General features: G+C 39.8%; 1 protein-coding gene across 7 annotated transcripts in view; it reads right to left on the minus strand.

The window, feature by feature from the left end:
* Positions 1-15,857, minus strand: part of LRP1B (LDL receptor related protein 1B) — a 1,569,499-nt gene that overhangs the window by 266,779 nt on the left and 1,286,863 nt on the right. For all 7 annotated transcript variants that reach the window (XM_056534716.1, XM_056534714.1, XM_056534720.1 and 4 more), the window contains one exon: positions 13,890-14,009. In XM_056534716.1, coding sequence (XP_056390691.1) covers positions 13,890-14,009 — 120 coding nt within the window. The remainder of the gene's footprint in view (positions 1-13,889; positions 14,010-15,857) is intronic.

Below are 15,857 nucleotides of genomic sequence, written 5' to 3' on the forward strand. Positions count from 1 at the left end.
CGATGTGCGGTATTAACCCTTTAGAAACGGCGGTCAAAGCTGACCGCCGCTTCTAAAGTGAAACTGAAAGTATCCCGGCTGCTCAGTCGGGCTATTCGGGACCGCCACGGTGAAATCGCGGCGTCCCGAACAGCTGATCGGACACCGGGAGGGCTCTTACCTGCCTCCTCGGTGTCCGATTGACGAATGACTGCTCCGTGCCTGAGATCCAGGCAGGAGCAGTCAAGCGCCGATAATGCTGATCACAGGCGTGTTAATACACGCCTGTGATCAGGATGAGAGATCAGTGTGTGCAGTGTTATAGGTCCATATGGGACCTATAACACTGCCAAAAAAAAGTAAAAAATAAGTGTTAATAAAGGTCATTTAACCCCTTCCCTAATAAAAGTTTGAATCACCCCCCTTTTCCCATAAAAAAAATAAACAGTGTAAAAAAATAAATAAATAAACATATGTGGTATCGCCGCGTGAGTAAATGTCCAAACTATAAAAATATATCATTAATTAAGCCATACGGTCAATGGCGTACGCGCAAAAAAATTCCAAAGTCCAAAAAAGCGTATTTTGGTCACTTTTTATAACATTAAAAAATAAATAAAAAGTGATCAAAAAGTCCGATCAAAACAAAAATCATACCGATAAAAACTTCAGATCACGGCGCAAAAAATGAGTCATCATACCGCCCCGTACGTGGAAAAATAAAAAAGTTATAGGGGTCAGAAGATTACATTTTTAAACGTATAAATTTTCCTGCATGTAGTTATGATTTTTTCCAGAAGTGCGACAAAATCAAACCTATATAAGTAGGGGATCATTTTAACCGTATGGACCTACAGAATAAAGAGAAGGTGTCATTTTTACCGAAATATGCACTGCGTAGAAACGGAAGCCCCCAAAAGTTACAAAATGGCATTTTTTTCTTCGATTTTGTCGCACAATGATTTTTTTTTCCGTTTCGCCGTGCATTTTTGGGTAAAATGACTAATTTCACTGCAAAGTAGAATTGGCGACGCAAAAAATAAGCCATAATATGGATTTTTAGGTGGAAAATTGAAAGGGTTATGATTTTTAAAAGGTAAGGAGGAAAAAACGAAAGTGCAAAAACGGAAAAACCCTGAGTCCTTAAGGGGTTAAACGGGTACTCCGGTGGAAAATGTTTTTTTTTTTTAAATCAACTGGTGCCAGAAAGTTAAACAGATTTGTAAATTACTTCTATAAAAAAAAAAAAAATATATATATAATATAAATATATATATATATATATATATATATATATATATATATATATATATATATACATATACCGGTATATATTAATCCTTCCAGTACTTATTAGCTGCTGAATACTACAGAGGAAATTATTTTCTTTTTGGAACACAGAGCTCTCTGCAGACATCATGACCACAGAGCTCTCTGCTGACATCTCTGTCCATTTTAGGAACTGTCCAGAGCAGCATATGTTTTCTATGGGAATTTTCTCCTACTCTGGACAGTTCTTAAAATGGACAGAGATGTCAGCAGAGAGCACTGTGGTCATGATGTCAGCAGAGAGCTCTGTGTTCCAAAAAGAAAATAATTATAGAAAGGGTGTTAGCGGAGGGCGTATAGGTACGCCCTCCATCCCCAACAGGTTAAAACAGCATTTGTCTAGAACAGCAACAAGTGTGTACTTTTGGCTGGCCTTGTATAGTATCTAGGCCCTTAAGACTTTATCAGGAACAAAATGGTACAACACTTAGATGTACATATGTGGTATGCACTTATGAGGGCAGAAACATTTGCCACAGTATGTTCAGTATGTTTAAAAAAGTATGTAAACAACACCAGCCGGTGAGAACCTTTGGCTGTCTTTTCACAGTATCTAGGGCCTTGAGACTTTATCAGGAACAAAATGGTAACACACTTAGATGTACGTATATCATATGCACTTATGAGGGCAGAAAAATTTTACACAGTACGCTTAAAAAAGTTTTTGTGCACAGCACTTTCACAATCTCGCTGCAATAAGAATGCTTTTCTGTGACAAACTGCTCTGTTCAACAGAACGCTAACTTGACTAGGAGGTAAATCGCTGCTGGAAAAAGCTTTTCTGTGCAACACACAGCGCTGTCTGTCCCTATCTATCTCTCTGCAGTGTAAGAATGAAGTGACTGGCCGCAATATGGCTGCCAATTAAACAGGGTTGTGACATCACAGGGGTGACTGGCTGCTGATAGGCTGCATCTTGCATGTGATTCAGGGTCATCCCACCTACCCTTGTTCCCGCCTTCCCAGGATTCCTTGTCCCATGTTCTCACATGCGGATCCGCCATTTTAGATGCTCTGGAGCCTGGACCACACCAAATGGAGATTAATGAACCGATTTGCACGATTGAATCGTGGCAATATTGGCATTCATTGCAAATAAAATTTTTCCTGAAATTCATATAGAATTCAGATTCATCAGATTCGATTAGCTCATCTCTAAAGATAACCATGGCTGCATCTGTATATGTACTGCACTTCTCTCTACCTGTAACAAATGTATTATACTGCCATGTCCCTATACTAGATATACTGCACTGCCCTTTACCTGTATTATATGTACTGTATTGCTCTCCCTGGTGGTTATTTATCAATAATGGTCTTGGCTAGATCATTTTTGTTGTTTGTCTAGATGCATTTTTTTTTTTTTTTTTCTTTTTGGCGGTGCTGCTCCAAATTTATCATACTGTCACAGTGACCATGATAAATTTTGCGCAGATCTTCACATCCACTGCTAACAGTGCTAATAATCTTATTGTTTCTTACATCTTTACCATTCCTTTTTGTACCTTAAAAAAAAATATCTGATTGTTTCATATGGACAACTGTAGTTTTTCTTTTCATTCTTAACTTTTTATGTTTTTAACCTGTTGGGGGCGGAGGGCGTACAGGTATGCCCTCACATCCTGGTACTTAAGGATGGAGGGCATCCCTGCACACCCATGGGAATTTTGGACCCTGCCACGCATCGGGCAGAGACCGGACCAGGATGACTGCTGATATCTATCAGCAGGCATCCTGTGGCAATGCCTAGGGGGGTCCTGAGACCCCCCCCCCCCATGTCGGCGATCACCGCAAATCGTCAGTCAATTCAGACTAGCGATTTGTGGCGATTCTGGAGACTACGGTGATGCTGGGAATTGTAGTTTTGCAACAGCTGTAGGCACACTGATTGGTAAACACTGAGCTAGAGTCTGTTTCCTAACTCAGTGATTCCAACCCGTGTGCCTCCAGCTGTTGCAAAACCACAACTCCCTGAATGCACTGACAGACTGTACATGCTGGGAGTTGTAGTTTTGCAACAGCTGGAGGCAAACGGGTTGGAATCACTGAGCTAGAGTGTTTCCTAACTCAGTAGTTCCCCACCAGTGTGCCTACAGCTGTTGCAAAACTTGTACATGTTCCAGCATGTATGGTCTGTCAGTGCATTCTGGGAGTTGTAGTTTTGCAACAGCTGAAGGTTTGGGCACATTCAAACTGGTTTACAGTGGGTTTCCTTCTACAAGTTTGAGCTGAGGCAAATTCAAACTCCAGCTCAAATTCAAACTGCCAGTGGAAAACTCACTGTGAACCCCCGCCCGCGTGAATGTACCCTAAAAACACTACACTAACACATAATAAAAAGTAAAACATAACATATACATATACACCCCCTTACACGTCCCCATCCCCCGAATAAAAATGAAAAACGTCTCATACGGCAATGTTTCCTAAACGGAGCCTTTAGCTGTTGCAAAACAACAACTCGTAGTATTGGCAAACAGCCATTGACTGTTCTGGCAGGCTCGGAGACTTGCAACAGCTGCAGCCACCCTGTTTGGGAAACACTGCCATAGGGTTTTGGTTGAGACAAGCCCCATCCTTATATCTGGGTCCGCCCCTTTTTCAAATCCCTCATTTAGGCCTCAAATGCGCATGGCGCTCTCTCACTACAGAGCCCTGTCATATTTCAAGGTGACAGTTTAGTGCCACATATGGGGTATTTCCGTACTCAGGAGAAATTGCGTTACAAATTTTGGGGGGATATTTCTCCTTTTACCCTTATGAAAAGGTAAAATTTACACTAACTTGCTGGTGTTTTCACAGAGGTGGCTGATGGTTACAGCGGTTCTGACATAAATTTAAAAAAAAAAACTCATTTTGGAAACTACACCCCTCACGGAATGTAACAAGGGGTATAGTGAGCCTTAACACCCCACAGGTCTTTGACTAATTTTCGTTAATGTTAGATTTGAAAATTAAAAAAAAAAAATTTTCCCCTGAAATGCTGGTGTTACCCCCATATTTTTCAGTATGGAAATACCCCATATGTGGATGTAAAGTGCTCTGCAGGCGAACTACAATGCTCAGAAGAGAAGGGGCGCCATTGGGCTTTTGGTGAGAGAATTAGGCTGGAATTGAAGGCCATGTGCATTTACAAAGCCCCCATGGTGCCAGAACAGTGGTCCACCCCCACATGTGACCCCATTTTGGAAACTACACCCCTCACAGACTGTAATAAGGGGTACAGTGAGCATTTACGCCCCACAGGTGTCTGACAGATTTTTTTGAAAAGTGGTCCGTACAAATGAAATATAAAATTTCTCATTTAACAGCCCACTGTTCCAAAGATGTGTCAAACACCAGTGGGGTGTAAAGGCTCACTGCACCCCTTATTAAATTCTATGAGGGGTGTAATTTCCAAAATGGGGTCACATGGACCGCCCCCCCCCCCCGTGGACCCCCCCGTCGGGTCCCCCCCCCCCCCGGTCCACTGTTCTGGCACATGGGAGCTTTGTAAACGCACATGACCCCCAACTTCCATTCCAACCAAATTCTCTCTCCAAAAGCCCAATGGTGCTTCTTCTCTTCTGAGTATTGTAGTTCACTCCCAGGGCACTTTACATCAACATATGGGGTATTTCCATGCACATTTTTGGTGGTTTTTTTCTCCTGTTACCCCTTGTGAAAATGAAAAAATTGGGGTAACACCAGAATTTTATTTAATTTTTTAAAATTTTTTATTTTTACGTAGGAATTTAATGAAAGTTTGTCAATCACCTGTGGGTTATTAAGGCTCACTCAACCCTTGTTACATTCCTTGAGGGGTGAAGTTTCCAAAATAGTATGCCATGTGGGATTTCTTTTACTGTTCTGGCATCATGGGGGCTTCCTAAATGTGACATGCCCCCCCAAAAAAACATTTAATTAAAATTTACTCTCCAAAAGCCCAATGTCGAGCGAAAATCAATTACAAGTTTTGGGGGGCCTTTTTACCTTTTACTCCATGTAAAAATGAAAAAGAAAATGGGGCTACAATAACATTTTAGAGTAAAAAATTGAGATTTTGATTTTTCACGTCCATTTTGCTGCTATTCCTGTGAAACACCTAAAGGGTCAACAGACTTTTTGAATGTCGATTTGAATACTTTGAGGGGTGCAGTTTTCATAATGCAGTCCAATATAGGGGATTTCCAACATAAAGACCCTCAAATTACTTCTAAACTTAACTGGTCCCTGTAAAATTCTGATTTTGAAATTTTCAGAAAAAATTAAAAAATTGCTGCTATACTTTGAAGCCCTCTGATGTCTTCAAAAAGTTAAAACATGTCAACTTTATGATGCAAACATAAAGTAGACATATTGTATATGTGAATCAATATGTAATTTAGTTGGCCCTTTTCCTTACAAGCAGAGAGCTTCAAAGTTAGAAATATGTTACATTTTCAAATTTTTCCTGAAATTTAAGAATTTTTCACGAAGAAATTATGCAAATATTGCTGTAAATTTACCACTAACATAAAGTAGAATATGTCACGAAAAAACTATCTTGGAATGAAATGTATAAGTAACAGCATCCCAGAGTTATTAATGCATAAAATGATAGAGGTCAGATTTGCAAAAAAAATGCTCCCGTCCATAGGGTTACAATGAGCTCCGTCCCCAAGGGGTTAAACATTCTTATTCTCTACCTTATTAATTCTCTCTCTCTCTCTCTCTCTCATAAATTTGTGACCACTGCATCCTTTACAAAGATAAAAGCAAAAATAAAAGAAATTTGCAAATATAGGCCAAAAAAAGCGATAGAAAACAATGATAAATACTCCCCTCCCCCCTGTGCTTAATATACTGCACTGCCCTTTAGCCGTATTAGGGTGCATGCACACCTCGTTTTTGCAATACAGTTCCCGTGTCCGTTTTCATTTTGAAAACTGCATGGAACCATATTCAAAACCGTATGCATTGACTCTCTGATGAAGACTATATGCCAAAAAATGCATCCGGTTGCGTCCATCTTGCGTCTTGTAAGGTTTTGTCCAATTTTTTTCCCGTACCCAAAACTGTAGCCTTACACAGTTTTTGACCCGGGTGAAAAACCGTATGGAAACCATATATGTTTTTTTTTAACATGGGAGTCAATGGGAACTGTAGAGAATCGTATGTGCATACAGTTCCATCCGTGCACCATACGGTTTTTGACTTTGCCCATTTTTTTCTTGGAATTTCAATTAAACAAGTGAAACTTTATTAATAATACAGTAAAAAGATAAAAACTTATACATTTTTTCTTAAAAATTGGATGCAATTGAACATCCTTTTTCAAACTGTATACAGGTTAAAATGTGTACACACATTTTAATACAGTTTAGTCCGGTTTTGAGGAATCCGCTTTTCATCAAAAACTTGATAGGGGAACTGTATTGCAAAAACGTGGTGTGAATTCACCCTTACATGAATGACACTGCTCTTTATCTGTAACAAATGTATTGAACTTCCCTGTCCCTGTACTAGATGTTCTGATATGAACTGTACTATATTTACTGCACTGCTCTCTATCTGTATTACATTTACTGCACTGTCCTTTATCTATATTACATTTACTGCACTGTCCTTTATCTATATTACATTTACTGCAATGCTCTCTATGTGTATTACATTTACTGCACTGCTCTCTATATGTATTACATTTACTGCACTGCTCTCTATATGTATTACATTTACTGCACTGCTCTCTATATGTATTACATTTACTGCATTGCCTTCTACCTGTACTACATTTACTGCATTGCCTTCTACCTGTACTACATTTACAGCAGCGCCCTCTACCTGTACTACATTTACAGCAGCGCCCTCTACCTGTACTACATTTACTGCAGTGCCCTCTAACTGTACTTCATTTACTGCATTGCCCTCTCCCTGTACTACATTTACAGCAATGCCCTCTACCTGTACTTCATTTACAGCAATGCCCTCTCCCTGTACTACATTTCCAGCAGTGCTCTCTACCTGTACTTCATTTACAGCAATGCCCTCTACCTGTACTACATTTACAGCAGCACCCTCTACCTGTACTACATTTACAGCAGCGCCCTCTACCTGCACTACATTTACAGCAGCGCCTTCTACCTGTACTACATTTACAGCAGCGCTCTCTACCTGTACTACATTAACTGCAGTGCGCTCTACCTGTACTACATTTACAGCAGCGCCTTCTACCTGTACTACATTTACAGCAGCACCCTCTACCTGTACTACATTTACTGCATTGCCCTCTACCTGTACTACATTTACAGCAGCACCCTCTACCTGTACTACATTTACAGCAGCGCCCTCTATCTTTACTACATTTACAGCAGCGAACTCTACATGTACTACATTTACAGCTGCACCCTCTACCTGTACTACATTTAAAGCAGGGCCCTTGACCTGTACTACATTTCCAGCAGTGCTCTCTACCTGTACTACATTTACAGCAGCACCCTCTACCTGTACTACATTTACAGCAGCGCCCTCTACCTGTACTACATTTTCAGCAGTGCGCTCTACCTGTACTACATTTACAGCAGTGCCCTCTACCTGTACTATATTTACAGCAGTGAACTCTACATGTACTACATTTACAGCTGCACCCTCTACCTGTACTACATTTAAAGCAGGGCCCTTGACCTGTACTACATTTCCAGCAGTGCTCTCTACCTGTACTACATTTACAGCAGCACCCTCTACCTGTACTACATTTACAGCAGCGCCCTCTACCTGTACTACATTTACAGCAGCGCCCTTGACCTGTACTACATTTTCAGCAGTGCCCTCTACCTGTACTATATTTACAGCAGTGCCCTCTAACTGTACAAAATTTACTGCATTGCCCTCTACCTTTACTACATTTACAGCAGAGCACTCTACCTGTACTACATGTACAGCAGCGGCCTTGACCTGTACTACATTTACTGCAGTGCCCTCTAACTGTACAAAATTTACTGCAGTGCCCTCTACCTTTACTACATTTACAGGAGCGCCCTCTGCCTGTACTACATTTACAGCAGTGCCCTCTATCTGTTCTACAATTCCAACAGTGCCCTCTACCTGTACTACATTTACAGCAGCACCCTCTACCTGTACTACATTTATAGCAGTGCTCTCTACCTGTACTACATTTACTGCATTGCCCTCTCCCTGTACTACATTTACAGCACTGCCCTCTACCTGTACTACATTTACAGCAGTGCTCTCTACCTGTACTACACTTACAGCAGTGCTCTCTACCTGTACTACATTTACTGAATTGCCCTCTCCCTGTACTACATTTACAGCACTGCCCTCTACCTGTACTACATTTACAGCAGTGCTCTCTACCTGTACTACATTTACAGCAGTGCTCTCTCCCTGTACTACATTTACAGCAATGCTCTCTACCTTTACTACATTTACAGCAGTGCTCTCTACCTGTACTACATTTACTGCATTGCCTTCTCCCTGTACTACATTTACAGCAATGCCCTCTATCTGTACTACATTTACAGCAGTGCTCTCTACCTGTACTACATTTACAGCAGCACCCTCTACCTGTACTACATTTACAGCAGCGTCCTCTACCTGTACTACATTTACTGCAGTGCCCTCAACCTGCACTAAATTTACAGCAGCGCCCTCTACCTGTACTATATTTACTGCACTGCTTTCTATCTGTACTACATTTACTGCTCTGCTCTCTATGGAGAAGATTTATCAAAACCTGTGAAGAAGAAAAGTTGCCCAGTTGCCCATAGCAACCAATCAGGTCGCTTCTTTCATTTTGCAGAGGCCTTGTTAAAAATGAAAGAAGCGATCTGATTGGTTGCTATGGGCAACTGGGCAACTCTTCCTCTGGACAGGTTTTGATAAATCTCCCTCTATCTGTATTACATTTACTGCACTGCTCTCTATGTGTATTACATTTACTGCACTGCTTTGTATCTTTATTACATTTACTGCACTGCTCTCTATCTGTATTATATTTACTGCACTGCTCTCTATCTGTATTACATTTACTGCACTGCTCTCTATCTGTATTACATTTACTGCACTGCTCTCTATCTGTATTACATTTACTGCACTGCTCTCTATGTGTATTATATTTACTGCACTGCTCTCTATCTGTATTACATTTACTGCACTGCTCTCTATCTGTATTACATTTACTGCACTGCTCTCTATGTGTATTACATTTACTGCACTGCTCTCTATCTGTATTACATTTACTGCACTGCTCTCTATGTGTATTACATTTACTGCACTGCTTTCTATGTGTATTACATTTACTGCACTGCTCTCTATCTGTATTACATTTACTGCACTGCTTTCTATGTGTATTACATTTACTGCACTGCTCTCTATCTGTATTACATTTATTGCACTGCTCTCTATCTGTATTACATTTATTGCACTGCTTTCTATCTCTATTACATTTACTGCACTGCTCTCTATCTGTATTACATTTACTGCACTGCTCTCTATCTGTATTACATTTACTGCACTGCTCTATATGTGTATTACATTTACTGCACTGCTCTCTATGTGTATTACATTTACTGCACTGCTCTCTATCTGTATTACATTTACTGCACTGCTCTCTATCTGTATTACATTTACTGCACTGCTCTCTATCTGTATTACATTTACTGCACTGCTCTCTATGTGTATTACATTTACTGCACTGCTTTCTATGTGTATTACATTTACTGCACTGCTCTCTATCTGTATTACATTTATTGCACTGCTCTCTATCTGTATTACATTTATTGCACTGCTTTCTATCTCTATTACATTTACTGCACTGCTCTCTATCTGTATTACATTTACTGCACTGCTCTCTATCTGTATTACATTTACTGCACTGCTCTCTATGTGTATTACATTTACTGCACTGCTCTCTATCTGTATTACATTTACTGCACTGCTTTCTATCTGTATTACATTTACTGCACTGCTCTCTATCTGTATTACATTTACTGCACTGCTTTCTATCTGTATTACATTTACTGCACTGCTCTCTATGTGTATTACATTTACTACACTGCTCTCTATGTGTATTACATTTACTACACTGCTCTCTATCTGTATTACATTTACTGCACTGCTCTCTATGTGTAATACATTTACTGCACTGCTCTCTATGTGTATTACATTTACTGCACTGCTCTCTATGTGTATTACATTTACTGCACTGCTCTCTATCTGTATTACATTTACTGCACTGCTCTCTATCTGTATTACATTTACTGCACTGCTCTCTATGTGTATTACATTTACTGCACTGCTCTCTATCTGTATTACATTTACTGCACTGCTTTCTATCTGTATTACATTTACTGCACTGCTCTCTATGTGTATTACATTTACTGCACTGCTATCTATGTGTATTATATTTACTGCACTGCTCTCTATCTGTATTACATTTACTGCACTGCTCTCTATGTGTATTACATTTACTGCACTGCTTTCTATCTGTATTACATTTACTGCACTGCTCTCTATGTGTATTACATTTACTGCACTGCTATCTATGTGTATTACATTTACTGCACTGCTTTCTATCTGTATTACATTTACTGCACTGCTCTCTATCTGTATTACATTTATTGCACTGCTCTCTATGTGTATTACATTTACTGCACTGCTCTCTATGTGTATTACATTTACTGCACTGCTATCTATGTGTATTACATTTATTGCACTGCTCTCTATCTGTATTACATTTATTGCACTGCTTTCTATCTCTATTACATTTAATACACTGCTCTCTATGGGGGAGATTTATCAAAACCTGTCCAGAGGAAAAGTAGCTGAGTTGCCCATAGCAACCAATCAGATCGCTTCTTTCACTTTTCAGAGGCCCTTTTGAAAATGAAAGAAGCAATCTGATTGGTTGCTATGGGCAACTCAGCAACTTTTCCTCTGGGCAGGTTTTGATAAATCTCCCCCTATGTGTATTACTTTTACTGCACTGCTTTCTACCTGCCCTGCATTTACTTCCCCACTTACTATTTGAGTCAATAGAATCTACCCCTTTGTATTAGATGAGGGGCACTATTCTCCCCTGGACTTCTGCTTTGAGATGAGTATATAGCATCTCCAGCACGACACCATGTGAGGCACCAATCGGCAGTATACAAAGCTTCCATGTGCGTCATACATCCACCTGCACACAACTTCACTGTATGTTTGGGGCCAGGCTATGTTTTTAGCACTCATTGGCATAATAGATTTTTTTCAGCTGAATTTGAAACCTACAATTACCGGTTTATTTCATGCTCTTGGTGTTTGACATGAAGGACAAAATAATCAGCAGCCAAAATTATTTTGTATTGGTCATTTATGATTCTTTTGGATAAACTTTGTATGAATCCACTTGTATTCCTAGCTGAGGAAGGGGTGCCAAAAATCAACAATGCATGACCTGGTACATTTTATTTTGGGTTGAGGATTGGCCATTCATGTTATTGTCACTTTACAGCAGATGTCCGCATCAATATAAAATTAGCTCACAACCTTGGATTCTGTAATGCTCGGGAAATTATGTTAAATGAGTGAGATAAAATGACCATAGAAATATACAGGTTCTATAAAAAAAAAACATCTGCAGAACTGTGTAATAATACAGAAAGCACAATCACATACAGGAGTTTATTTCGTATGTTTTATTGCATATTTATAATATACTAGACTATGTGTTTTACTGTTTATTATAGGATGTTTTTGACTTTGACTTTTTAATTTTAAATTTACCAGAATAGAATAGTTTACCCATCTTTGACTGTGATTGTGGACTCAATAGTAAAAAATTAGTTGGGCCATTCAGTGTTAGGATTTTTGTCATTGGAGGTGGGTGGGAACAAAAGTGTGTACTCCACCAGAAAAACGCTAATCCCAAAGGGTAACATGCCTTGCATAGTTTACGTAGTTAACAATGGTTGGGTTGGGTGCAGAGTGTCCATCCCAGCAAATGAAGAAAATAAGCAGTCATACATACAGCATGGTCAATTACTTCCCAGACCTCCATACACATTCCATGGACCATGGGGCATAGATCCTGGCCCAGAACATGTAGAGAGTGTAAGCAGCTAAGCATAAAGCATCACCACTTACCATACAGGAGAAGGGACTCCTATCTTAAACAGGAGTCTTCACTCTTGCATGTAATTTTCCAGATGCTTTAAGCCATAGTTTTTTGACTGGTGTGCCACTAAGTCACCAGCACCATGGGCTTGCAACCGCACCTCCTCCATCCCCGCTAGGGCCCGTATCACTGAGAGAGAGCAGGGAATGTCAGCCCGACACAATGCTGTGCATGCTGTAGAATTAATGGTAGGTCTCTGCCTGCTGTTTCCAGCTCTGTCTCTCCTTTTGCCTCTCCTCTCAGCATGTACAGGAGAGAGAGTCGGGAACAAACCGCAGGCAGTACCTTGCTATTAATTCTACAGCAGATACAGGACTGCAGCAAACCGACATCACCAGCTCTTTCTCAATAATGTGATCACCAGTGGGGATGAAGGAGGTGGGGTCCCACACCAATGATGTAAGTACAGTCAGCTACCCAGGGGAGGGGAGGGGGGTGTCTAAATTTTGTGGTTTGTACCGAGCTGAAAAAGTTTCCAGACCAGCTATTTCTAATAAGTAATGATGTATACAACGTCTCTGATTACTTCGAGGTCAGAAGGCCAGACACTTTAAATGGAGTGGAGGGGCATATAGTGTATAGAAGCAATGACCCTGCTCTGTACCACATTCACCTAATTTCCAAAAAATGCCAGTGCCATCAATTCATGCCAAACCAATTCCTATCTTCTCATATGTAAACCCTTCATGGCAGGGAAAGAAATACAGTATATGGTGAAGATGTAACAGTGACACCAAGGACTTGGGGGTAGATTTATCAAAACCAGTCCTGTCCAGAGGGAAAGTTGCTGAGTTTCCTATAGCAACCAATCAGATTGCTTCTTTCATTTTTCAGAGGCCTTTTCAAAGATGAGAGACGCAATCTGATTGGTTGCTATGGGCAACTCAGCAACTTTTCATCTGTGCAGGTTTTGATAAATCTCCCCCTTGGTGCCTGAGGGAGCCCAATGACCCTTCGTTCACATAAGAAGGCATCAGTATTATAAAGGGGCCACAGTAGAATCAAAGCCCTATTGCAGAAATTGTAAAATTGAAAATGCTAATTTATATAAAGATGTTGAATTAAGGTAATAATATCTACAGTATCCGCAAACACACAACAAAAACATTCTCTACTGTGATATTGTTTTGTTCTACCCGAATTAAGAACTGACATTTTTCTTGACCTCCAGAGATTATTTTAATATGGTGAATTTCGGATTTTGAGCTAGGTACGGTGACACATTTATCATTAATATCCTGCTTTGAATGCATTGTGCGCTCACAAGGGCCGTGCATTTGGGAATATCCACAGATATATTACTGTATCTGGACAGTCGCTGGTAAACTCTCTGCTTGTGTTTCAACAACAGACCTTGTGTCCTCATTTTCCGAACAATTATATTCCAGAACGCAGCCATTTGTCTGAGGAAAGACTTTAGAATTTAGTTGAAATAATAGGTGCTTACCTTTGCAGTCTAGTTCGTCTGTATTGTCCCCACAGTCATCTTCATCATCACATACTTTATTATTGGAAATACACCGCCGATTCCCACAAAGCTTAAAGCCTTTCCAACAGCTCCGGTTTTCTGGTAATTTAACATAAAATGGAAAGAAATAAGTAAAATACAAATGTGTTCTTCCTTCTCTTTTGGCTCTGGTGAGATGAATAGCATGAGATGACCAGAGAAACATGATTTTCTGATATTATGTCGAGAATTACTTACTGTATTAGGGTTCAGAGTAATCTGTTTGTTCACTAGTCAATTTCACAAAATTTTGACATGTCTTAATTTACTTCAGGCAAATCTCTGACAAGACAAGAGCAGAGACTCCTGTCAAAGATAGGAGTCCCTGCTCCTATACACTGAGCAGCGAGGCTTATACTATATGGCTAGCTGCACGGTGCATGCAGCTGCCTGAAAGTAAACTGAATGCACTGCCGCTTATACTCACAACTATTTCTGCACCCGGCACCCTGTACAGACCCCCAGCAAATAATAACTAAGTAGTGAGACATACTGTATTCTGAGAATTGTAGTTTTGCAACAGCTGAAGGCACACTGTTTGGAAAACAAAGTAGTGGCTATAGTAGATGCAGATATAGTACCTCTGACTGTGACCCTGTTCCTAGGGGCTCCTAGACCCCTCATGCTACAAAGGAGAATAATTTAGATAACTTGTCATGAGGAAAAACTTTTGACATGTCCTAGCGACATGTCAAAGGTTTTGATAGGTGGGTATGAGTGTTCTGACCTCCTCCAATCAGGAGAAGGAGCCGAGAGAAGTCTGTGCTGTCGTGTGCTCCTTTCCCTGCCCCCCCCCTCCTGCTTGTGTAACGTGATCGAGAGACTCTTATAGACTTACATGGCGTATTTGGCTCGATCACGTGATGAGCCAGGTGAGAACAAGCTAAGCACCAACTTTTCCTGGTTGATTCTATTGATTGGTGAAGGTCTGAACACCCAGACCCCTGCTGATTAAAACTTTTAAAATGTGACTAAGATATGTCAAAAGTTTTTACTAATGACAATGGTTATTTAAGTGTGGAGGCTTAGTGACCTGAAAATATAGACCCTATACTACACATTTATACTTATCATGGATATAGATAGAAGATGCAGACCATAAAGCTGCCACTTGCTGAATTATGGGTTTAGGAAAAAAACATCAGAGCTTAAAACTTCTAGGGGAAGCATCATTTTAACAGACCAAACTTTATTAAAATTGGAGTTACCTTTTATAGTAACTACTTAAACAAAAAAAGTCAAGTAGTCCATTTGCTGTAAGTACTGTGTAATTTCCGCTTTCCTCTAACTGTTCTGCTCTGTACAGATAATTAGAGTTTTCTCATCAAGTGTTCAATTGACAATGGACCGTGTACATTCTAAAGCATGCATCCTCCGTAATTACACTTATGAAGACCTCTTGTGTTAACTGTACGGCGGCAATCTCTGTAATCCTGAAAGAGGTTTCTGAAGAATGGCGTCAAATATGTCTTTTTTCTTTTCTTTTTGGTTTATATAATACAATTTTAAATGTTTGTTTTTTCATAGACAAGTCTTTCTGTTTGGGTTTGATAAGAGCAGTAATGCTTTAAAGGGGTTGTCCAGTTATTCAAAAGTTAAGTGTCTGATCATGCAGGGTCTGACCGATTGATGGATGCCCATTTTTCCTTCTGAAGATGAAACATGTAGAAGGGGCATAGTGTTCTCTATTTTAAACCAGCAGCATTGTGTGTATGTTATATCCAGTGAGCATAGCAGGCTACTGGAAAAGTTATATATATATATATATATATATATATATATATATATATATATATATCCATTATACAACTAGGGTAAATAATAATAAGCTAATGTGATTGATATTACACATGGTGCATGTGTTCTTAAGTGTATCACTATTATTTTTTTATTTGTTATATAAATTGT

Source organism: Hyla sarda, chromosome 8 (genome assembly GCF_029499605.1).
Source record: "Hyla sarda isolate aHylSar1 chromosome 8, aHylSar1.hap1, whole genome shotgun sequence".
NCBI lineage: Eukaryota > Metazoa > Chordata > Amphibia > Anura > Hylidae > Hyla > Hyla sarda.